The following is a 26,614-nucleotide window of genomic DNA, read 5'->3' as shown; positions in this document are numbered from 1 at the left end:
TACTTGAGCGTCTCCTGCTTGAGTTCCAGAAACAGGTCAGCACTGATGCCCGCCCGCTGCTTCCACACCCATGGTTCTCACATCTCCACCTGGACGCTCCCGACCCCCCAAGAGCATGCAGTCACCAACAGAGACTGTCCAGCAGACACAAGGAACACTTAAGTTTACGCACAGAAAGAAGAACCAGGCTCAAAATGGTGAAAATTCAGAGCCAGGCTAGAACCACCACCAAAACCAAAAACCAAACCCACAAAAACAAACAAAAATCCAACCCTGAGGGAGCTGCCAAGATGCCAGAGCAGGAAGACCCCGAGCTCATCTCTTCCCAGGGCACACCAGGATAATTATGCACAGAACAACTACTGACCAGGGGCGACCAGAAGAGATCTTCTACGACTAAAGACGCAGCGAAAGAACCACACCAAGACGAGTAGGAGGGGCGACCCGCAAATGGGAGAACACTTACAGCGGTGGGGGATCTCCCCCAGGAGCGAGCGGTCTGAGCCCCATCCCGGGGGTCTTGTGCTGGGGAAGACAAGCCCCCAGAACGTCTGGCTCTGAAGGCCAACAGGGCTTCCTTTCAGGAGTCCCAGAGGGCTGTGTGGGGATAGAGACCCCACGCTTACAGGGCACACACAAAATCTCACAAGCTCCACAACCCGGGGCAGAAGCAGTAATTTCAAAGGAGCCTGGGTCAGACCCACCTGCTGATCTTGGAGAGTCTCCCGGAGAGGCAGCCTGTGATGCTGGGGACACAGGCGCTGGCAGCGGCCACTGTGGGGAGCTGGCTCAACCGCAAGGACACTGGTGCAGGCAGGCACCATCGTGCAATCCTCCCTCTAGCTTATTGCCCTCAGGACCCAGCCCCGCTCACAGCCAACAGAACACAGGCACCAGGAATGGGACGGCCTCAGGCCAAGCAACTAACTAGGCAGGGACACAGGCCCACCCACCAGCAGACAGGCTGCCTTATGACACCCTGGACACAGCCCTGCCCACCAGGGGGCCCAGGACCCAGCCCCACACACCAGTGCACAGGCACTAGACCCAGGACTACCAGGGACCTACAGCCAGAGACCCTCGGACCCAGCTCCACCAACCAGTGGGCAGACACCAGCCCCAGAAACCCCTGGGCCCTGGCCCTGCCCACCAGTAAACCTCCTCTAGCCTTCACACCAGCCTCACACGCCAATGGGTGGACACTACACCGATTGGTGGACACCAGGCCCAGGACAATCACAGCCCAGAGCCTGCCGTGGGAGGACCCAGTCCATCCACCAGCAAGTCAGCACCAGCCCTGGGGCCAGCTGGGCCCCAGCCCTGCCCACCAGCAGGCCAACACAAGCTTCAGAACACACTGGACCCCACAGCTAGTTGTATCACGAACCAGCCCCAACAATCAGCAGTCTGACACCAGCTTTGGGCCCTGGGGCCCTGCAGCCAGACCCCCAGGACCCGGCTCTGCCCACCAGCAGGCCAGCACTAGCCAGGACCTAGCTTCACTCACCAGTGAAGTGGGCGGGCCACAGCCCACTGACTCTGCTCCCAGCGAGCCAGCACCAGCCCTGGGGCCCCCCTGGGTTCCACGGTCAGCCACCTCATGACCTGGTCACGGCAAGCAGCAGCCAGCAGCCTCCACACAAGGCAGGGCCTGGCAACCGACCAGCCCAGCCACACAGTCAGCCCACCACAACAGAATGACCCACGCAGCCCACAGAGGGGGCACCCCTAGAGCATACAGCTCTGGTGACCAGAGAGGAGTGCACTGCTGGGATGTATAGGACGCCTCCTACAGAAGGCCACTTCCCCGAGGTCAAGAAACGTAACCAACCTACCAGATACATGGAAACACAAACAGCAAGTTAGGCAAAATGAGGCGACAGAAGAACATGTTCCAAATGAAAGAACAAGATAAATCCGCAGAAGAACAACTACGTGAAGTGGAGACAGGCAATCTACCACAGAAAAAGTTCAAGGTTACGATCGTGAAGATGATCAAAGAACTTAAGAAGGAATGAACAGAGCGAGAAGTTGTAAGTTTTTAACAAAGAGTTGGACAGTACAAAGAACAACCAAACAGAGGTGAAGAATACAATAACTGAAATGAAAAATGCACTAGAAGGAATCAACAGTGTACTAAATGATACAGAGGAACAGACCAGTGAGCTGGAAGGCAGAATAGTGGAGATCACTGCTACCAAACAGAAAAAATATATACATATAAAAAAATGAGGACACTTTAAGAGACCTCTAAGATGACATCAAATGCACTAACAGTCACATCATAGAGGTCCCAAAAGGAGAAGAGAGAGAGAGAAAGGGTCACAGAACGTATTTGAAGACATAACAGTTGAACATTTCCCTAACCTGGGAAGGGAAACAGACATCCAGGTCCAGGAAGCACAGCGTCCCAAACAGGATCAACCCAAGGAGGACCACAACAAGACATATTGGAATTAAAATGGCAAAAGTTAAAGATAGAATATTAAAAGCAGCAAGGGAAAAACAGCATGTTATATACAAAGGGAACTCCCATAAAGCTATCAGCTGACTTTTCAGCAGAAACTCTGCAGGCCAGAAGGGAGTGGCACAATATAATTAGACTGATGAAAAGGAAAAGCCTACAACCAAGAATGCTCTACCCAGCAAGGCTCTCATTCAGAGCTGATGGAGAAAGCAAACGTTTTACCCACAAGCAAAAGCTGAAAGAGTTCAGCACCAACAAACCAGCTTTATAAGAAATGTTAAAGGTATTTCTCTAAGCAAAAGAAAGGAAAAAGGAAAAAAAAAAGATCACAACTAGAAACATGAAAATTATGCAAGGAAAAATCTCATTGGTAAAGGCAAATATACAGTAAAGTTAGTAAATCAACCAAGTACAAACCTACTAGAAAGGTTAAAAGACAAAGTAGTAAAATCAACTATATCCACAATAAGCAGTCAAGGGATACACAAAATGAAAGGATATAAAATATGAAGTCAAAAACAGTAATCATGGGGGGAGAGAAGGAAAAATGCAGGGTTGTTAAAATGTTATTTGAAATTGTTAAAATGTTAAAATGTTAAAATGTTAATGTTATTTGAAAGAGATCAGCGACTTGAAATAATCATGTGTGTGTGTGTATATATATACGTACACACACATATATTGCTATATGCAAACTTCATGGTAATTACAAACCAAAAAATCTATAATAGATACATACACATAAAAGGGAAGGAAATCCAAACATAACACTAAAGAGAGTCATCAAATCACAAGGGAAGAGAACAAAAGAGAAAAGGAACAAAAAAGGACTAAAAAAACAATCCCAAAACAGTAACAAAATAGCAATAAGTACATATATATCAATAACTACTTTATATGACATGGATTAAATGCTGCAATCAAAAGATGGAGTGGCTGAAAGGATACAAAAACAAGACCCATATATTGGGGCTGGCCAAAAAGTTCGATCGGTTTTTCTGTAAGATATAACGGAAAAACCCAAATGAACTTTTTGGCCAATCCAATATATGCTGCCTACAAGAGACCTACTTCAGATCTAAAGACACACACAGACTGAAAGTGAGGGAATGGAAAAAGGTATTCCATACAAATGGAAATGAAAAGAAAGCTGGGTAGCAATACTTATAACAGAAAAATAGACTTTAAAATAGAGACTGTTGGGACTTCCCTGGTGGCACAGTGGTTAAGAATCCACCTGCCAGTGTGGGAGATGTGGGTTCGATCCCTGGTCTGGGAAGATCCCACATGCCGTGGAGCAACTAATCCCATGTGCCACAACTACCGAGCCTGCGCTCTAGAGCCCGCATGCCACAACGACTGAGCCCACATGTTGCATCTACTGAAGCCCGTGCGCCTAGAGCCCGTGCTCCACAATAAGAGAAGCCACCGCAATGAGAAGCCCACGCACAGCAACGAAGAGTAGCCCCTGCTCACCGCAACTAGAGAAAGCCTGTGCACAGCAACGAAGACCCAACACAGCCATAAATAAATAAATAAATAGATAGATAGATAGATAAATAAATAATAAAAATAAAGTAAAGACTGTTACAAGAGACAAAGAAGGACAGTACATAATAATCAAGGGATGAATCCAAGAAGAAGATATAACAATTGAAAATATATTTGCACCCAACATAGGAGCACCTAAATGAATAAAGCAAATTTTTTTTTTTTTTTGCGGTACGCGGGTCTCTCACTGTTGTGGCCTCTCCTGTTGCGGAGCACAGGCTCTGAACATGCAGGCTCAGCGGCCATGGCTCATGGGCCTAGCCGCTCCGGGGCATGTGGGACCTTCCCGGACCAGGGCATGAACCCACGTCCCCTGCATCGGCAGGTGGACTCTCAACCACTGCGCCACCAGGGAAGCCCTAAAGCAAATATTAATAGACATAAAGGGAGAAATCAACAGTAACACAAAAATAGTAGGGGACTTTAACACCTCACTTACATCAATGGACAGATCATCCACACAAAAAATCAGTAAGGAAACTCTGGCCTTAAATGACACATTAGACCAGATGGACTTAATAGATATATAGAGAGAATATTCCATCCAAAAGCAGCAGAATACACATTCTTTTCAAATGCATATTCTCCAGGATACATCTGTGCTATATCATGAAACAAGTCACAGTACATTTAAGAAGGCTGCAATCATATCAAGCATCTTTTCCAACCACAAGGCTATGAGACTAGAAATCAACTACAAGAATAAAAACCACAGAAAACACAAACATGTGTGGCCCAAACAAAATACTACTAAACAACCAATGGATCACTGAAAAAATCAAAGAAGAAGTCAAAATATACCTGGAGACAAATGAAATGAAAACACAGTGTTCCAAGATCTTCGGGATGCTGCAAAGCAATTCTAAGAGGGAAGTTTATAGCAATACAGCCCTCTCAGGAAACAAGAAAAATCTCAAATAAACAACCTAACCTTAACCTAAAGGAATTAGAAAAAGAAGAATAAACAAAACCCAAAGTTAGTAGAATTTCTCCTAGGAGAACACATAGGCAGAACACTCCTTGACATAAATCACAGCCATGTTTTTTTGGATCTGTCTCCTACGGCAAGGAAACAAAAACAAAAATAAGCAAATGGGACCTAATGAAACTTAAAAAGTTTTTGCACAGTAAAGGAAACCATCAACAAAATGAAAAGACAAATGGGAAAGACTGAATGGGAGAAAATATTTGCAAATGATATGACCAATAAGGGGTTAATCTCCAAAATAATATAAACAGCTCATACAACTCAATATCAAAAAAACAACAAGGCCTCCCTGGTGGCGCAGTGGTTGAGAGTCCGCCTGCCGATGCAGGGGATACGGGTTCGTGCCCCGGTCTGGGAGGATCCCATATGCCGCGGAGCGGCTGGGCCCGTGAGCCATGGCCGCTGGGCCTGCGCATCCGGAGCCTGTGCTCCGCAACGGGAGAGGCCACAACAGTGAGAGGCCCGCATACCGCAAAAAAAAAAAAAAAAAAAAAAAAACAAAAAAAAAACAACAACAAGCCAATTTAAAAATGGGCTGAAGACCTGAATAGACATTTTTCCAAAGAAGACATACAGATGGCCAACAGGTACATGAAAAGATGCTCAACATCACTCATCACCAGGGAAATGCAAATCAAAACCACAATGAGATGTCACCTCACACCTGTCAGAATGGCTGTCATCAGAAAGACCATAAATGACAAATGTTGGTGAGAATGCAGAGAAAAGGGAACCCTAGTAGACTGTTGATGGGAGTGTACACTGGTGCACCCACTGTGGAAAACAGTATAGAGGATCTTCGGTAAACTACAAATAGAACTCCCATATGATCCAGCAACTCCACTCCTTGGCATGTATCTGAAAAAACCAAAAACACTAATTCGAAAAGACACATGCACCCCAATATTCACGGCAGCATTATTTACAACTGCCAAGATATGGAAGTCATCTAACTGTCTATCAACAGATGCATGGATACAGAAGACGTGAGACATACACAGACACACACATATATACACATACTCCATATATGCATACATACATATATGGAGTATTAGCCATTGGCATGAAATTTTGCCATTTGCAACAACATGGATGGATCTGGAGTGTATCATGCTGAGCGAAAAAAGTCAGAGGACAAATACTGTAAGATATCACTTCTACATGGGATCTAAAAAATAAAATAAACTAGTGAATATAACAAAAAAGACATAGACTCACAGATATAGAGAAAAAACCAGTGGTTGCCAGAGGGAGAGGGAAGGTGTAGGGAAATACTGGGGCAGGGGATTAAGAGGTACAACTTATTATGCATAAAATAAGCTACAAGGATATATTTACAACACAGGGAGTACAGCCAATATTTTATAACTATAAATGGCATATAATCTTTTTTTTTTTTTTTTTTTTTTTTTGCGGTACGCGGGCCTCTCACTGTTGTGGCCTCTCCCGTTGCGGAGCACAGGCTCCAGACGCGCAGGCTCAGGGGCCATGGCTCACGGGCCCAGCCGCTCCGCGGCATGTGGGATCCTCCCGGACTGGGGAACGAACCCGTGTCCCCTGCATCGGCAGGCGGACTCTCAACCACTGCACCACCAGGGAAGCCGTAGCATATAATCTTAAGACATTCCACCAATTAAAATTTTCCCCAGGCTCATAGGAGCAGTAGTACAGAAAAAAAGGAAATAATGAGGAGACATCCGGAGGAGAAGGGGGAAAAGGGTTAGGAAGAGAGTGAGTTGATTCTTAACTCAAGTAGTCATATGCTCACGTCCTCAGAAGAGGGAAGTTCCAAAGCCGGAAGGTAACTGTTAGCTAATTTGTTCACTCATTCTCTTAATAAAAAGTTACTGCGTTTTTAAGCACTGGAACTACAAAGACGAATCAAATGATTCCTGTACTCAAGAACCATAATCTAATGGAAAAGACATAAGAAAACAGATGAGTATAATGGAAAGTAAGTATTAAGACAGAAACATATAATCCAGCCTTTTCTATTTCTGGGTCTATACCCAAAAGAACCAAAAGCAGGGTCTGATGAGATATTTGCACACCGATGTTCACAGCAAGACTGTTCACAGCAGCCAAAAGGTGGAAGCAACCTCAGTGTCCATCAACGGACGACGGATGAACCAAATGTGGTCTAAACAGACAAGGTATTATTCAGCCTTACAAAGGAAGGAAATTCTGACACGTGCTACCACGTGGATGAACCTTGAAGACATTACACTGAGTGAAACAAGCCAGTCACAACAAAGACAAAAACTGTGGGATTCCACTCACATGAGCTACCTAGAGTCAAGGTCAGAGAGATGAAAAGTAGAACGGTGTTGCCAGGAGCTGTGGGGAGAGAGGGAGCTGTGTAACGGGTAGACAGGTTCAGTCTGGGGAGACGAAAGCTGTTCTGGAGATGGACGGTGCTGATGACTGCACAATGATGTGAATGCATTTAATGCCGATGAATCGTATGCTTAAAAATGGCTAAAATATTAAGTTGCGTGTTACGTATAGTCTGCCACAATAAACCAAACCAAAACAAATGCTTGTCTGGCCCTCGTGGGGGTTACATCCTCTGGGGAAACAAACCACCATCAAGCACAAGCAGTAAGCTGTGGCAATGACTACACAGGACGGCACCCGCCCGACCCTGGAGGGTCAGGAACGACACAAGGGCACTTCGGGGGCTACGCATAAGGTCCCCTTCTCAGTCCTCAGCTCTCCTGCTTGGCGTCTGTAGCAGCTGAAGCTGCGGGGCTTCCCCTCTTCACTGGTGACTGCCTTTCACTCCCTTGTGTACCATCTCCTGGTTGATCCCTCAGCCCTCTGGCCGCTCCTCGGTTCTGCTGCTCGGCTCATCCTCCTCTGCTTCCTTGACGCCCAATCATAGCCTCCCTCAAATGTTGCTGCCACATGGCTGTCATCTCCAGCTCAGCTAAGGAACAGCTTCCCACGGGCCTCCAGGCTTCACAGACCACTCCCAGCAGTTCTCTGCACGGCGACTTTTGCAAAATATCATGTAGATCATGTCTTCCTTACTTCAAAGCTTCCCTGAGGGACTCTTCTTTTTTCTTTTTATAACATCGTTATTGAAACATAATCCACATATCATAAGATCCACCCTTCTAAAAAGTACAATTCACTGTTTTCTAGTATATTCACGGAGCTGTGCAAAATCCCCATCTAATTTCAGGACATTTCATCACCCCAGAAAGAAGGAAACCCCACACCCTTAGTGGTCACTCCCCATTCCTCCCTCTCCAGCCCCAGCAAATACTAATCCACTTTCTATGTCTCTGGGTCTGCCTATTCTGGACAGTTTCATACAAATGGAATCATGCCAGGTTTCTTTCATGCAGCATAACTTTCTCTTAAGGTTCATCCACATGGCAGCATTAGCGTGCCTCAGGCCTTCATTTCTTTTTATTCAAATCAATGGAAATCTGTGAGGGTTTTTTCCAGTTTTGTTAGCTGCTTCATTTATTTGGTCTGTGCAATGGCCCCACTTGGGCCCACTGCCCAACACTCGCTGGGGCACCACCAGCCACAGAACGCTGACCTTGACGCTGCCGGGAGCCCAGGGCTCAGCCCTCCAGCGAACCTGCACACTCCACACGTAATTTTGGTCTATACAGCAAGTTAACTCTGGCCAGAGATGACACTGAATTTGGGTTTCTGGCTCCTGTGAATAATGCTGTTATAAATATCTGTGTAGGGCTTTTCTGTAGAAGCCTGCTTTATTTCTCGAGTACACACCCAGGAGCAGCATGGCTGGGTCCCATGGTAACTCTATGGTTAACACTCTGAGATTATGCCATACTGTTCTCCTGCAGGAATTAAGGTGTGGGCCTTAAGCACACATGGAATGATTAGTCTTAGGGAGGGAAGGAGAGAAACCTCCTCTGCGCCTGAAGAACAGGAGCGAGAGGGGGTATATGTAGCTATGAATTCATCTGATTCTATGTAGTGTAAGATTTAACAGGAAAGCTTTCACTACAATGGCTGGAATAAGGCACACGTTTTATCATTGTTTAATTGTACTTCCAGTGGAAAGGCAGACAGACAAAAAAGGACTTAAACACGGAGGTCACACTCACTTGGGTAGACCTTCGAGTCTGCCGAGCTTGTCTGGAGCGCGCCTTCCGTAACGACTCTGCTTCCTCATCCCGTACAGGAGTCAGATACGACCTGCGGGGAAGAAGTCACACCAGAGGTAAGGCCCTGGGGGACAGCAGGTGCGTCTGCACACCGAGGGGATTTCTGTGAGCTAAGATGAAGTCAGGCCGACTCAACCCGACAGCCTATCGGTGAACATTACATAAGCCAAGACATTATCTGTAAACGTATTAGTGTTCGTGCAGCATCACACCATCTATAACTGTAAGATGAGAATTTTCTTTCCTCTTTCCCATCCTTAGACTTTTTATTTCATTTCTTGCCTCCGTGCTCTGGCTAGCAGTGATGACAATCGCTTCCCTGCTTCGCTCCTGCCTTCAGAGAGACAGCTTCTGGCGAAGACACTGCAGATGCTGCTCAAGTGAAGGCAACCCCTTCCCCGCCCATGGGAGTGGGCAAGGAGGGGCTTGTTGTTATTTGTTTCGTTTTTTAATCATTAGTGTTCGAACTTTATCATAGGTTTTTCTTCCCTGTATACTGAGATTATCATTTCCTTCTTTCTTCTGTTAATATGGAGAATTACACTGAACAATTTTTGAATGATAAAACCACCCTAAGTGCTTGGGATAAGCTCAACTTAATCATGATGTATCATCATTTACATAGATTTACTTTTTATATAGATTCAGTATTATTTACTTTAGGATTCCTCCATCCGTGTTCATGCAAGAAACTGGCCTGTAATTTCCCCTTATAATAACCCAGCCAGTCTTGAAATTAAAGTTATGAAAGTTGGGAAGTGTTTTCTCCTTGTCTATTTCCTTTGAGAATCTGTGTAAGACTGGGGTCATTTCCTCCTTAAATAATTGGAAGCGTTCACCAATAGAACCATCTGGGTTTAGAGTGTTCTTTACGGGAAGGTTTTAAATAAGGGTTTCAATTTCTTTAATAGAATTAGGCCTATTCAGATTTTCTGTTTTGGTAATATTTGTTTTTCAAGGAATATTATCTATATTTTCATATTCAGTACCACAAAACGGTTCATGATATCCTAATAATACATTTTAATTGTCACTGTAATACAAGCATATCTCAGAGATACTGCAAGGGCAGTTCCAGACCACCACAATAAAGTAAATCTTGCAATACAGTCATGTGAAATTTTTGGTTGTCCAGTACATGTAAAAATTATGTTTATGCTATACTATAGTAAGTGTGCAATAGCGTATCTTAAAAAAACAAGGTACATACTTTAATTTAAAAATATTGTTAAAAACGCGAGCCATCATCTGAGCCTTCAGCAAGCTGTAATCTTTTTGCTGGTGGAGGGTCCTGCCTTCATATTGCTGGCGGCTCACCGGTCAGGATGGCGGTTGCTGAGGGCTGGGGTGGCCGTGGTTATGTCTTGGAAGAAGACAGTGGTGACGTTTGCCTCGTTGACTGACTCTTCCCTTCATGAACGATTTCTCTGTAGCCTGCGATGCTGGCTGATACCATTTTACGCACAGTAGAACTTCTTTCAAGACTGGAGTCAATCCTCTCAAATCCTGCCCCTACTTTATCAACTAAGTTATGTAATATTCTAAATCCTTTGTTGTCATCTTAATAACCTTCACAGTATCTTCACCAGGAGTCCATTGCAAAAAACCAGTTTTTCTTTAAATTTTATTGTTTTAATTGGAGTATAGCTGATTTACAACGTGTGTTAGTTTCAAGTGTATAGCAAAGTGATTCAGTTATACATATACATATATCTATTCTTTTTCAGATGCTTTTCCCTTACAGGTTATTATAAAATATTGAGTATAGAGTTCCCTGTACTACACAGTAGTCCTTATTGTTTATCTGTTTTATGTGTAGTAGTGTGTACATGTTGATCCCAAACTCCTAATTTACTCCTACCCTTCCCCTTCAGTAACCATAAGTTTGTTTTCTACGTCTGTGAGTCTATTTGTTCTGTATATAAGTTCATCTGTATCTTTTATTTTTTTAAAGATTCCACATACAAGTGGTGTCATGTGGTATTTGTCTTTGTCTGGCTTCCTTCCCCTAGCATGACCATCTCTAGGTCCATCCATGTTGCTGTGAACGGCATTACTTCATTCTTTTTGTTTTATGGCTGAGTGAGATTCCGTTGTCTACATGTACCACATCTTCTCTATTCAGTCCTCTGTCGGTGGACATTCAGGTTGCTTCCACGTCCTGGCTATTGTAAATAGAGCTGCAATGAACATTGTGGTACGTGACTCCTTTTTATGGCTGACTGAGATTCCGTTGTCTACATGTACCACATCTTCTGTATCCATTCCTCTGTCGGTGGACACTCAGGTTGCTTCCACGTCTTCGCTACTGAAACTGGTGCTATGAATAAGAAACCACGTTCTTTGGTCACCCGTAAGAAGCAACTCCTCACCCTTCAAGTGGTATCATGAGATTGCAGCAATTCAGTCACATCTTCAGGCCCCCATGTCTAATTCTATTTCTCTTGCTTTCTCCACCAAATCTGCAGTTACCTCCTCCACTGGAGCCTTGAACCCCTTGAAGTCATCCATGAGGGTTGGAATCTACTTCTTCCAAACTCCTGTTAAGGTGGATATTCTGATCTCTTCCCATGAATCACACATGTTCTTAATGGCATCTAGAATGGTGATTCCTTTCCAGAGGGTTTTCAATTGACTTTGCCCAGATCCATCAGAGGAGTCACCATCTATGGCAGCTAGAGCCTGATGAAATGTATTTCTTTTTTTCTTTGTTCATAAATTTATTTATTTATCTTTGGCTGCACTGGGTCTTCGTTGCTGCGCGTGGGCTCTTCTCTAGTTGCGGTGAGCAGGGGCTACTCTTCATTGCAGAGCACAGACTTCTCATTGCAGTGGCTTCTCTTTGTTGCAGAGCACAGGCTCGAGGCACGTGGGCTTCAGTAGTTGTGGCAAAAGGGCTCAGTAGTTTTGGCTCACAGGCTCGAGAGCACAGGCTCAGTAGTTGTGGCACACAGGCTTAGTTGCTCCGCGGCACGTGGGATCTTCCTGGACCAGGGATCGAACCTGTGTCGTCTGCATTGGCAGGCGGATTCTTACCCACTGCACCACTAGGGAAGTCCCCGAAATGTATTTCTTAAACAATAAGGCTTGAAAGTTACTCCCTGACCCACAGGCTGCAGGACAGATGTTGTGTTTGCAGGCGTGAAACCAACCTGAGTCTCCCTGTCCACCTCTATCTGGGCTCCTGGGTGACAGCAGGTGCACTGTCAATGAGCAGAAGTATTTTGAATCCTCTTTGTTTCCAAGCAGGAGGTCTCAACAGTGGGCTTAAAGCATTCAGTAAACCATGTTGTCAACAGATGTGCTGTCATCCAGGCCTTGTTCCATTTACAGAGCACAGGCAGAGTAGATGTAGCATAATTCTTAAGGGCCCCAGGATTTTCGGAATGGTCAATGAGCATTGGCTTCAACTGAAAGTCACCAGCTGCATTAGCCCCTAACAGGAGAGTCAGCCTGTCCTTTGAAGCCAGGCATTGACGTCCCCTCTCTAACTACGGAAGTCCTGGATGGCATCTTCCAATAGAAGGCTGTTTAACGTACACTGAAAATCTGTTGTTTAGTGCAGCCACTTTCATGAATTATCTTAGCTGGACCTTCTGGATAACTTGCTGCAGCTTCTACATCAGCACCTGTTGCTTCACCTTGCACTTTTATGTTATTGAGAACGCATCTTTCCTTAAACCTCATGAATCGACCTCTGCTACGCTTCAAGTTTTTCTTCTGCAGCTTCCCCACCGCTTTCGGCCTTCATGGAACTGAAGAGAGTTAGGGCCTTGCTCTGGATGAGGCTTTGTTGTTTCTGGTTTGATCTTCTATCCAGACCACGCAGACTTTCTCTACATCAGTGATAAGGCTGTTTCGCTTTCTTATCATTTGTGTGTTCACCGAAGTAGCACTTTTAATTTCCTTCAAGAACTTTTCCTTTGCATTTCCAGCTTGGCTAACTGTTTGGTGAAAGAGGCCCAGCTTTAGGCCTATCTTGGCTTTCCATGTGCCTTCCTCACTAAGGGTAATAATTTCTAGTTTTTGATTTCAAGTGAGAGATGTGCAACTCCTCCTTTCACTTGAATACTTAGAGACCCTTGTAGGGTTATTAATTGGCCTAATTTCAGTATTGTTGTGTCTCAGGGAATAGGGAGGCCCAAGGAGAGGGAGAGGGACAGGGGAACCGCTGCTGGGTAGAGCAGTAAAAATCCAGCATTTGTTGATTAAGTTTGTGGTTTCATATGGGTGTGGTGTGTGGCACCCCACACAACTACAATAGTAACATCAAATATCACTGATCACGGATATCGTAACAAATACAATAATGAAAAAGTCTGAAATATTGTGAGAATAACCAAACGCGACACAGAGCCATGAAGTGACCAGATGCTGTTGGAAAAATGGCGCCGAGAGACTTGTTCAACACAGGCTGCCACCAACCGTGAATTTGTGAACAACGCAGTATCTGGAAGTGATAATGTGAAGCACAATAAAATTAGGTCTATTTGTACCTACAGCAACGGTTCTCAAACTGTTTGGTCTGAGGACCCTTTTATATTTTAAAAAATTATTGAGGATCCCCAAACAGCTTTTGCTTATGTGGGGTGTATCTATTAATATTTACCTTATTAGGCCAGTAACGTTGAGAAAGTAAACATGTGTTTATTAATTCATCTGAACATGATAGCCCTATTACAATGTTCACATCAGTAACTTATCTTTTATGGAAAATAACTAAATTTTCTACAACAAAAACATTTAGTAAGAGTGGCATTATTTTACATTTTTGTAAATTTCTTTAATGTTGGCTTAATAGAAAACAGCCCGATTCTCATACACATTTCTGCATTCGATATGCTGCAATATGTTGTTTTAGTTAAAATATATTAAACATATCCAGTCCTGTACAGATATGTAGCTGGAAAAGCAAGGAGCGTTAGAATAGCTCTTTCAGATAATTGTGGACAGTCTTCTTTGACGCTATGGTCAAACACAAGTGGTACTTTCTTCAAAGTTAGTCGCAATGTGGAATCTGAAATGATGTTAACAGAATTTCCATATTCTCTTATGCTGAAATCCAGTGGTCTATCTTGTACTTTGGATGGAATGTCTTACCCAGGTGTGTCTTTGGTAAAATCTCCCAAGTGGTGACACATTTCATTATGCAACAGTAATTTTAAAAATCACATTCTTAAACATACGGTTTAAGCTCCTTAACATCAGTTTTGGCAATGATTTTTTGGATTTGACACCAAAAACAAAAATGCACAAGTGGGACTTCATCAAACTTTTTGCTTCTGCACAGCAAAGAAAATCAGCAACAAAACAATAAGGCAACCTACTGAATGGGAGAAAATATTTGCAACTCGTATATCTGATAAGGGGTTAATAGCCAAACTAGATAAAGAACTCATACAACTCAAAAGAAAACAAACAAGCTGATTAAAAAATGGACAGAGGATCTGAACAGACTTTTTCCAAAGAAGGTATACAGAGGGACAACAGGCACGTGAAAAGATGCTCAACATCACTCATCATCAGGGAAATGCAAATCAGAACCACAGTGAGATGTCACCTCACACCTGTCAAAATGGCTATTAGATAAGAAATAACAAGTGTTGGAGAGGGTGTGGAGAAAAGGGAGCCCTCACGCACTGCTGGTGGGAATGTAAATTGGTGCAGCCACTCTAGAAAACAGTATGAAGGTTCCTCGAAAAATTAAAAATAGAACTACCATATGACCCAGCAGTTCCACTTCTGGGTATTTATCTGAAGGAAACCAAATCACAATCTCGATCTGTACTAAATCTGTACCCCAATGTTCACAGCAGGACTATTCACCATTGCCAAGATACAGAAACAACCTAAGTGTCTACTGACAGATGAATGGATAAAGAAAATGTGGCGTATATATGTGTGTGTGTATACACACACACACGCACGCATGTGCACAGGTACATACATAATGGAAAATGATTCAGTCATAAAAAACAGGAAATCTTGCCATTTGCAACAACATGGATGGGCCTTGAGGGCATTATGCTAAGAGAAACAGAGAAAGACAAATACTGTACGATCTCATTTGTATGTGGAATCTAAAAAACTGAATTCATAGGTACAGAGAACAGACTGGTGGTTGCCAGAGGTGGGGGGGTGGGCGAAGTGGGTGGAGGTGGTCAAAAGGTACAAACTTCCAGTTATAAGATAAATAAGTCCTGGGAATGTATGCACAACAAGGTGACTATAGTTAACAACACTAATGTATTCGAAAGCTGCCAAGAGAGCAGATCTTAAAAGTGCTCATCGCAAGGAAAATATGTGTGGTGATAGATCTTGACTAAATTTATTGTGGTGATCATTTTGTAATATGCTTATCAAATCGTTATGTTGTATACCAAAAAAGATTGTTTTATTTCAATTATATCAATAAAAAATAATAGAAGTTAAAAAAAAAACCCACGTTCCCTAATATTATCTTTGGCCTCAGAACAGTCTTTCCACATTGGGAAGCAGTCAACAGTATCACCCACAGTGACAGGTACAAGTTTTCCAAAGTTCTAATTTCTGCTTTAAATGTTACAATTGGCAACCTACACTCAGAATGAAAGGTTCTCTTTGCTCATTTTCAAGAGAATGTCGGCCACACGCCTACGTCTGAATAACCAGTCTGAGCAGCCACTTGTCAGGAGGAAGTGGTGCCCAGGAGAAGCAGCCAGCCCCTCACCTCTCCTCCTCGAACTACAGGCACACTCCTATTACAACTCGCTGGCCACGCTCCAATCAGTTACTACCCTTTTCCTGTATTTTCTATTCTCCTCTCTCTCTGGGTTTCATTCTGGGTGTTTTCCACTGTCCAATCTAATTAGTTCACAAATCCTCTCTTCAGCTGCTTTACTACAATTGAATTTCTTAATTTGTTATTTTATTTTTCAGTTCTAGCATTTCCATCTTTCCAAAGAGAGGGCAGTTCTCTATTGAAATTCTCTACCTTGTCTTCTATTTTCTTGAACATATTAACCGTAATTTACTATGATTATTTTAAAGTCCACATTTGGTAACAATCAATATCTGGGTCTGTTCCTAGTGTCTGTATTTTCTCTTAGTCTTTTGTAAATCAGTCTTATTATGCAGTATGTCTGGTAATTTTAGAATTAATACCAGAACTTTTAATGAAAAAATGTAGTAATAACTTGCAGCTCTGGAAGATGTTGTCATCCTCCAGGAGGATATTCTTTTCTCTGGCTTAGTTAGGCTAAGAAACTGGTTCTCAAACTTTCATTGCATCAGAATCACTTGGAAGGCTTGTGAAATACAAATCTCATGAGGCTCTTCCCGCAGAAGGCCTGATTTAGCAGGTGTGGAGGGGGTCTGGGAATCTGCATTTCTGATTAGTTCTCAGGTGATGCTGCTGATGTGGAGACCACACTGTGAAAACCATGGGGTAAGGCAAACCCCCTTCACCCACTCTGAGACTGAGCCACCTGGAAGCTGGGCTTCAGTCTTTACAGAGCTGGCCTTCAGTCTTTACAGAGCTGGCCATGTCTGGTAAGCCCCTCCTGCTGGAAGGCAGCCCTCGGATGGTCCCAGGGCAAGTCTGGGGTGTCCACTGGGGCCCCTGTTTCTGAACTCTCATTTCTGCTCCCTAAGCACTGAGAGATGGCTGGAAACCTCGCCCAGCTTCTCAGCCTTGTAGCCACTGCCTCACTGGTCAGCCAGCACCTTGGGGGACAAGCACAGCCGGGTGCTGGGCTCGCCTCCTATGCTGTCCTTCTCTCTAGGATCTGGGTCCCTCAAGTCCTCACCTCCTTACCATCTCTCCAATGCCTTCAAAGACTTTTTTTTCTTATGTTTATCCAGCTTTTCTGGTTATTCTCAGTGGGAGAGTTTGTCTATTAAAAGATATGCCACAGCCTGAAACAGAAGTTCCCAACCAGGCTACGTGTGAAGAGATTTTTTTCCTCCACATGGATTAGTAAACTGGAGTTGCCATACATGTCTCAATACACTGTGAGTTCGGTATGTGTGCCTCTTTCCTTAATAGATTCCTCTTCTCTGGGGGAAGTGGAAAAACCTGAGTCCCCAGACTTGCAAAGCTGTGGACCCGCCTTGGAGTCGGTGAGCACACCGAGGACGAACCCCGCAGGAAGTGCTGCCTGGGTTACCAGCCAGCATCCTCACACACCACCTCCACCTGCAAACACACACAGCGCCCCACCGCACCACTTCTTGACCGCTGTCTCTTCTCTGCGTCCTAGACAGACGCCACAGTGAAGGCGCAAGTTTCTGACTGGCTTATCGCACTGCCTGCTCCGGCAAGTTTTACGGAGTAAGAGAGATGGACCTGGTAAAAACAGGTCTGAGGGTGAGATCGAGGGCCTTTTGCCTCACTTGGAGTCTTAAATATTTGAAATCATACATGCTTTTCCCGGAAAAAATTAGAAAACAGATCAACATGTGAAAATAAAAATAAACTGAATTCCACCACATGAAGATAAGCCCATTTTTATTCTACTACACGTATGCCTAGATTTTTATCTATGTATGTATATTCTATACCTATATATAGTATATTATAGTCTATTTTTAATGAATATTATGTATATTACTTTGTAACCTGTGTCAATATATGAAACTTTTACTAAGTTGTAAGAAAAAAAAATCTATAAAAACAAAACCCAGAAAACCCCAGTACTTGAGTTTTTTTTTTTTTTTTTTTTTTTTGCAGTATGTGGGCCTCTCACTGCCATGGCCTCTCCCGTTGCGGAGCACAGGCCCAGCGGCCATGGCTCACAGGCTCAGCTGCTCCGCGGCATGTGGGATCCTCCCAGACCGGGGCACGAACCCGCTTCCCCTGCATCGGCAGGCGGACTCTCAACCACTGCGCCACCAGGGAAGCCCGAGTACTTGAGTTTTAAATGTTTTTGAGGAGGGGAGGAACATTTTCATTCACTTTCGTTTACCCAGGTATGGATTCCAAATTCACAGAAGTGATGCATCTTAACATACGGTTTCCTGGGGGACACACTGCATCTTCGGTAGAGCCTGAGCCCTTGTACCTTCTAAACCCAGACAGGGGAGCAAACTGTAGTCCTGGAGCCAAACCTGGCTGCCACATTCTGTAAATCAAGTTTTACCAATGACAGCAGCAGAGTTTAATATTTTCAATGGAGACAAAATGGCCTGCAAAACCTAAAACGTATGTTATCTGGCCGTTTACAGACAAAACTTGGCAATGCCCGTGCCAGACCGCATCCACACCCAGCACACCATCTGGGCCTCCTGAATCTGTGCACCACATGGCTCTTCACTGCCCTGAAAAGACTATGGTCTCAGCCCACAAGGTCCTGCAACGGAAGCACAGTGGCAGCCGTGGCTTCACAGCTATCCCTGCTCTGGCCTCCAGATAAAACTAGGCTAACATCCGCAATGCAGTGACAGAGGAAGGGATTCTGATGCTGAAGTCTTCTAATTACCACGCCTGTCTACTCTGTTTCCTAGAGGGCAGGAAGCATTTTTCTTTTTTTTTTTTTTTTTTTGCAGTACGCGGGCCTCTCACTGTTGTGGCCTCTCCCGTTGCGGAGCACAGGCTCCGGACGCGCAGGCTCAGCGGCCATGGCTCACGGGCCCAGCCGCTCCGCGGCATGTGGGATCTTCCCGGACTGGGGCACGAACCCGTGTCTCCTGCATCGGCAGGTGGACTCTCAACCACTGCGCCACCAGGGAAGCCCCGGAAGCATTTTTCTTTGTATTTGCTATGACTCGGAGGTTACATGAGCAGTGGAATTCAAACACTTAGCAGAGAATTTAAGCATGACCACACAAAAATAATCTGTTCCCTGCCTCTCAAGTTCACAGTGCTCCTTTACGTACTACACAGTGGCTAATTTTATCTTAAGAAGCTGTGCAAAATGCCTGGAGCAAATCATCAATGGACATCAAGAAAACCATCATCATGATAATAAAAGACCTAGACTGTCTTCTGACAAGTACAGTGTGGTGATAAAGTACCCTGACATGGGAATCAGACCGCCCGGGTTTGAACCCTGGCTCCTCAACTTCCTTGCTAGATGACCTCGGATAAAACGTTTAAGCACTCTAAACCCAAGTGTCTTACATAGCAGAGGTATTAACAGCTGCAACGGGTATGAGCAGAAATCAGCAGGGTTGCTGTGAGGACCAGACGCAAGTGCTCAGGACGGCCTGGCTGTGGCTTTCGCGTCACCACCTCTCCTGCTGCATTGTTTCCATCCCCACGTTAATGGCGCCGCGTCGTGATTTGGAAAAGAGAGAAAGGTGCTATAATATCCATCCCACCTAGTCTAATAAAGAGTTCCCGTTAATTATTTTTCCCAGAAATGGATAATTCATTGGGAAGCGGTCTTAATGCCCAGGAAAATATTCTCCATGCAGGTTTGAAGGGCTAAGTAAAATAAAGCTACTTTAAGTAGAAGAATGAAAGGAAAATAACCAAGAAGATTTCCAGGGAGAGTACAAAGCTGTTTTCCCCAGAATGATGAGAGAATAATCTCTCATCCAGAACCCACTAACAGGAAACTGGTTTTTGGAATAGCTTTAGGGAGTCCTACATTTAAAACCTGTGAAGACAGAATGGTACTTAACGGTTACCTTCAAACGGGGCAGGAACCCAGTTGAGTGTATGTCTTTATGGCACTCGGGATGCTGCGGTCATTAATTACAGAACGTCTCCTGGTCCTCTACCAGGGCCTGTCATTCCTGGGACTACATCCTGTGTATGAGGTGGCACAGGCACAGGCACATTTCGGAGAGGTGAGAAAGAACTTCCTAAAGATCAACCTGGAAGCACGCAGGGACAGCTACAGGGCAGGGGGATGAGCTAGAGAAGAACAGAGCACCGACCTGTGCCTAAAGATTTTATGAGTTCGAGGAGTCACATGATCTAATTTCAAGACTTCAGGTAGAGGATAAAATCATTCCCATTTTACAGAAGAGCTGACCGAGGCCCAAGGGAACACTAAAGTACCCACCCAAGGTCACAGCGTTGTCAGGTGAGACCTAAAGGGAGTAGGACTGGTCGCCTGGCTCCAGCACAGCTTTTCTGACATCACACCACACGAAAATGGGCTCTTCCCCTAGTGCCATGGCACCCCAGCTGTGTGGATTCGTGCAGCAAGACATTTCTTTTTCCAAATCTAGCAATACCAGGAGGGAGGTATTGTCTTATGTTAAGCTTCTCTTAGTGTCCCCTGATGTTTTCCAAAAGTCTGCCAACATCAACACTCCATCTTGGAAAAGGATGCTTTCATATCTCCAGAGGTTGCCATTCATGTGCAGTACGGCCATCCCAGACAAGCTAGAAGGGACAGGTGACAAGAGGGACCAAATTCTCCTGCAGAGGACGCAGCCCCCACAGTGGCCAGGCGTTAGTGCAGGTTTTCCTTGCCGTTTCTAACTAGGAATGGGTGTTCCTGGGTTCTAGTGTCAGCTTAGCCATTAAGTAACAAGAAAGGCTCTTTCTTGCCTTTTAGGGTCAGAGGGAAAGGAGTGGTTTGGTTTATTTGTTTATACCCTTGTTCTAAAGAGGACCTGGGAACTAAAGGAAATGCATACCTGCAGCAATACTTTAAACAGATGAAGAAATATGCGGGAAAGGAAAAGAATGGCCAGATACGGCTAGAGTTCTGGGTGGCCGCCAGAAGTCAGGCGCGGTTGTACACGTGGTGTCGGGAAGCTCCGCAAGGAGGCCCGAGTGATGCAGGAGGGCGGCAGAGCAGCAAGAGCAGCTCTGGAGGGTCCTGGGAGGAGAAGAGGAGGAAGCCCAGGAAGCCCCAGGCGCCCGCCGGGGCAGAAGGGCTGGAAGAGCACAGGGCAGGGGCGGCGGGCAGGGAAGACTGGAACCAGAGGTCGTGGAAGACACAGGTTCCAGAAGGCAGATGCCCACGGCCAAGGGCACGGAGGGTCCGTGGTGGAGGCGCCGGACGGGCGAGGGGGCAGGGCTCCGATTCGGCATGCTGGAGGGGGGGAGGGGGGGACAGAGTGGGGTCAGAGCCCTCCCTCGAGAGTGACAGGGAGAGGGGACGAGGCGGCAGCCCGGAAAGGAGGGGCTCCATGAGAAGGTGGGAGGACAGGCACGTGGCCGGGTGCGCCTCTGTCCCCGTCCCCAGTGAGCTTTTGCTGCTCCGTCTGGGAAACACTGTGTGCCCGGCTCTGGGATCCTCCCCAAGGGAAACTCCCTGCACCCAGCACAGAATGCTGGACCAGCCTGATGGCCGACAAGACGATGCCTCAGTTGGTTTCCAAAAGCCCGGATTCCCCGTTCGGATTCCAGAGAGGACGGAAAGCTTTCAATTTACTCTGTTTTTCGAAGTGGTTTCTCCCAAGACAGATACTCATTTCCTTCAAAAAACAAAACATCAAGAGAGCCTAACCCCTGTGCCCACAGTGCCAGCTGACGGTATCGCACGGCCCAGGGGAGACCGGCTCCTCCGACGCGGACCAGTGGGGTCAGAGCATGTGGGCTGTGAAGCCTCAAAGACCCGGTTTTGAATCCTGGCTTTGCCACTTACTGGCTCTGTGATTGTGGGCAGGGCCCGTCATCTGAGCCTTAATTTTCTTATATGTATTAAAGAAAATAATATTCGTCTCACAAAGCTATGAGGATTAAATGCATCTAGGGAGTACTGGTGTACGGTAAGCATTCAGAACACGACTTCTCTAACCCACTCTAAACCTTTCGCATGTTTGAGGCCACCTGAGGTGCCGCCACAGCCTCCCGTCTCACGGGACCCGCCTTCTCCAAGCGCGCAGTTCACCGCCTACACAGTCTGCCCTCGAGGGTCCACCCCCCACGCGGCCTCATGGTTTCCGAGGCGTGTACCTGGCGTCCTCAGTCTCGAGGGCACAAGGCAGGCAGGCCTCTCTCGTGTCGTACCTGCAGTTCTTACACAGCACTGAACGCGCGAACGGCAGGACAGCCTCCTCCTAACTCCACACGGACCGATTCAGAAGTTAAAAGGCAACCTCGACGCATAAGCTGTGCCCTCGGCTGGAGAGCACACCAGGGCTCTTGCCTCGCAGCCCGGGGGGCTGTCGCCTGTGCCTGCTGCTCTCACGTGAAGGAACCTCCACCTGCCAGGACACACCTTCTCTGCCTACACTAAAACACCTGAAGCGGGATGGGGTTGGTGTGCTTACCTGCACACCAAGCCAAACACAGAGCAGGGTCTCGGGGAGCCAGCCTTCTCCGAAGTGGATCAACAGACGTGCCTCTGCTGCCCCCCTCTGGACACCAGGATCACTACACAGCAGCTTGCTCACCCCCACCCATTTACCAGACACCCTGCTGAGGAAGTGGGCTCTGTGGTACGAAGAAAACCCAGCGGAAAGAGCACCTCCCGGGGCTCCCGATGCAGGGCTGTCCAGCCCTAAGGACAGGGCCACAGAAGAACACTGGCAAGAGAACCCCGGCTTCAGCCTGGGGCTGGGGGAACAGGAAGCCGGCAGAGGGGTGAACCTCAGGAGCTCCTACGGTACGAACAGAACTCTGCTCAGCAGAGAAGGTGGCAGAAGGCTGTCCCAGAAAGAAGGGTCAGCGTGGACATCAAACACGTTCAGGGAACACAAAGTGGCACGATCGCCAAAGACACAACACAGGAAGGAGAGGTGGAGCAGGGAGAGAACAGTCCAGCTCTGGCAGCTGGGCAGCGGTCCAACAGGCAGTCTCCCCGTGGGGCTGCAATGACGGCCAGCAGCAGGGGCTCCTAAATGCCTGACTCAGCCCCATTTTGAATTGTCTACAGTCTGGTCCTCTGAGCAACCAAGATCAATGAGGAAACTTCTTACACGTATGGGAAAACATTTATTACCATTAGGATTCAACCTGATTGGGACTTCCCTGGTGGTGCAGTGGTTAAGAATCCACCTGCCAAGGCAGGGGACACGGGTTCGAACCCTGGTCCGGGAAGATCCCACATGCCACGGAGCAACTAAGCCCGTGCGCCACAACTACTGAGCCTGCGCTCTAGAGCCCATGACCCACAACTACCGAGCACCCGTTCCACAACTACTGAAGCCCATGCGCCTAGAGCCCATGCTCCACAACAACAAGCCACCGCACCACAACGAGGAGTAGCCCCCGCTCGCTGCAACTAGGGAAAGCCTGTGCGCAGCAATGAAGACCCAACGCAGCCAAAAATAATAATAAATAAAATAAAAAATAAAGTATAAAAAAATGAAATAGAAAAGATTCAATCTGACTGTACAGTTTGTAGGAAGCAAAGGGCTTTTACCCAGACCTCAATGAGTTAGTCTCTTCATTTTATAATTTCCTGTTCAAAGGCTAACTCAAGGAGCGATCTATGCCTTCACATACCTAAACCAGCTTCTCTCTGTAATTGTCCTAAATATCTGACATTTTTTCCATCTTATTTACTTAAAATATATACTATGTAATACTTAAGCTATAAAGGATATAAACAATACAACCACCACCTGTGTACTACTATCCAACTTAAGTATAACATTACTGGTACCAGTTTCCTCTTAAAAAGCGATGCATGTTTCTACTTCCTGAAATTCTTAACGGTCCTCTGCCACTCTAACCTCTTGGATGGGGTCCTTAAGTCAGCGCACATGTTTAAATCAATTAGGAACGGGAAGAAACACAGAATAATTCCCAACTGGTCACTCCAAACACTGCATCTTAGTCTTACCACCCCCCACCCCAACCACAGCACCCAAATGGTGTGCGCAACCAGCCAGCTTCCCAAAGAACCACCAGGAAGAGATGACGGAGAGCAGAAAGATGCCCTCGGCCATCAGAGCTGCAAGCAGACACTCACCTGCGGCTCCTGCCCCTCCAGGCCCGGTGCTCACTGGTGCCCCGCCCGGCACACCAGTCGGCCCGCAAGCCCAGAACACAAAGATCGACTTCCTGCGCCTCCCGTTTCCATAAAACTGGGAACGGCAAGGACTCCACTGCCAGATCAAACCATCACAGGTGAGAGGTCAAGCACCTCAGACACACCTGCCACACACCTGCCACACACCTGTGCAGCAGCTTTCCCAGAAGCCCAATTGGTTGAAGAAGTGCCCACTCCTCCGGCTGTCCTTCCCCAGTAAACACTAGAGCTCGTTTTGTGAGGCTGTCACAAGCGACCATCTTCTTCCAACACGGGAAAATCACCTGGTATGGGGGGGGGCTTGAGTGAGGGCGCAAAATTTGGGTCCCTCCCACATGTCACCAACACTCACAGCTCTGAAAAAAGAACCACTTTATCAGGAGATTAACTGTAAACACACGGCTGATAAGAGCTTTGTGCAGCAGGTGTCCGGTGACTGCTGGCTGCACTCTGAAGTGCCTGGGAGCTGGGGCGGAGCCGCCACAGGCTCTGCAGCTTCAGGCAGCGGCTTCCTGGCCGCCTTTGGAATGCGTGTCCTGGGTGGGGGGGCGCATTTTTAGGCCGCCACTCCTGAACTGTTAGGTGGTGTAATGAGGGACTGTGTGACAAATGCCACTGTCTCTGGAAATGAAGAGGGTTCATGTCTCAGTAGCTGTGTTTAGCAACAGAAATACAGAAAAAAGATAATAAGACTTCTAAATTCCAGGCCCTTCCATCTTACTGTAGTAACTCTCAGCAGGCACCAACCAGGTCTTCTTTCCCAGAACTGCTGAGTGGGGCGAAATGGTCCGAGTGTTATTTTTAAACAGCTTTACTGAGATATAGTTCACATCCCCATTTAAGTGTACCATTCAGTGGCTTTCACTATATTCACAGTTACGCAATTATCACCATAATCAATTTTAAAACATTTTGATCACCCCAAAAAAAACCCCACATGCAGTATAGTCACGTCCCACTTGGTGCTTTTAAATACAGACCTACAGCGTCTTTCCTGCTGGCTAACTAGGGCCATCAGATCTGGCCCGTCGTCAACTGCAGGACGCACCGGCACTTTCCCACTGAGAGAGGGAAGCGGTGCCAATCAGGTGTCAATCACACATGTTCTTTTATCACCGCTTAAAAATTACTTAATTTAATAGTTACTGAAAGGGATCTTTCAGACTTATTTAGACATATTTAGTACCAGCAATGCACATAACCCAGCAGAAGTAACATGAGCACCGATGACCAAATTCACACACGTGTGGGGGTGACGACTGTCAATGATAAGATGTCCTGATGGCGGAGCTTGTGAGACGTGAAACAGCGGCCCCCAGAATCAGCAACACCCAGCGCCGCACGGCGTGGCATGTGCTCGGTGACAACACAGCAGAAACTGACTTCCTAACTATGGCAAGAAAGGAGTCAGGCAAGCGTAATCTTTACCAGCTAGTGAGCTAACGTAATAACTAATCGTACAAGCAACCCAGAAACCTCCAGCACGGCAATACTTAAGAGAAGGTACCGACTGCTACATACATTTCACTCTCTTCCTGTTCCCAGTGAGGAAGAGAGAGGACTATTTATAGCAGCAGAGCAAAGCCTGGTAAGTTCAGCGCTGCTGCGGTCTCTTAGGGAAAGCAAACACTCATTTCGGAACAAGCACTGAGCGAGGCTGGAGGAGCTTGGGAGCCTCTTCTCTAGAACACCTCCTTGAACTGACAACTGCCTGACTTCAGCGTGGAGACAGGGAGATGAGTCAAACAACTTTAAAAAACCATGACTCAGTGTTTAATTACTTGGTTTAAATTTCTGACATTCCAAAGACGATGCCAAATTAATCTGCTGACAGCTTCACTTAGTGGAATAACTACCCAGCTTATAAAGACCCCAAAGGATTCAAGAAGGTCGACACGTGTGGTATATATGACTCGGCCATAAACAGACCAAATGAAGCAAGTCGCATGTGAGCTATCTGGGAAAGACAAATAACTTTAGCTTCTCGTAGAGAAAAACTGTTTCGGCCATTTCTACAAGAAAAGAAAGGGCACCAATAAAAAAGCAGGTGTAGGGCTTCCCTGGTGGCGCAGTGGTTGAGAGTCCGCCTGCCGATGCAGGGAACACAGGTTCGTGCCCCGGTGCGGGAAGATCCCACATGCCGCGGAGCAGCTAGGCCCGTGAGCCATGGCCGCTGAGCCTGCGTGTCCGGAGCCTGTGCTCCGCAACGGGAGAGGCCACAACAGTGAGAGGCCCGCGTACCGCAAAAAAAAAAAAAAAAAAAAAAAAATTCAGGGCTGGGGCGAGAGGATCAAAGGCGGGAGCCCGCAGACTCCAGTATTAGCCCCAGGGGTTGTTGACACTGTTGCTAAGGAAAACCTGGGGCTTTCAGAATGAAGGCAGACACCAGGCCCTGCGACAGCTGCTGCCTGCCCTGACACCCTGCCGCCTTCTGCCAGTCGCATGCCATGTGCCCTCTCCACCCTGTCATCCGCCAGCCCAGTCAATCCCTTCACAATCAGAGGACGCTGGTGGTGTCTACCGTCCTCAGGAGCAACCCCAAAATGGGATGCAGTAATCAGAGTGCCATGGAGGCAGAGACTGCCGCATT

The 26,614-nt window shown here is 46.4% G+C and overlaps 1 protein-coding gene across 11 annotated transcripts in view; it reads right to left on the bottom strand.

Annotated features, from left to right (window-relative positions):
• PPP1R12B (protein phosphatase 1 regulatory subunit 12B) overlaps positions 1 to 26,614 on the bottom strand; it is a 212,006-nt gene that overhangs the window by 91,646 nt on the left and 93,746 nt on the right. For all 11 annotated transcript variants that reach the window (XR_014293375.1, XR_014293376.1, XR_014293377.1 and 8 more), the window contains one exon: positions 9,101 to 9,191. Coding sequence is in view for 8 of the 11 variants with exons in the window: in XM_082613532.1 (XP_082469658.1) it covers positions 9,101 to 9,191 (91 nt within the window). In the remaining 3 variants the exon portion in view is untranslated. The remainder of the gene's footprint in view (positions 1 to 9,100; positions 9,192 to 26,614) is intronic.

The sequence above is a fragment of the Mesoplodon mirus genome (genome assembly GCF_964341445.2).
Source record: "Mesoplodon mirus genome assembly, chromosome: 3".
Classification (NCBI taxonomy): domain Eukaryota; kingdom Metazoa; phylum Chordata; class Mammalia; order Artiodactyla; family Ziphiidae; genus Mesoplodon; species Mesoplodon mirus.
This window is presented reverse-complemented; position numbering and strand designations above follow the sequence as displayed.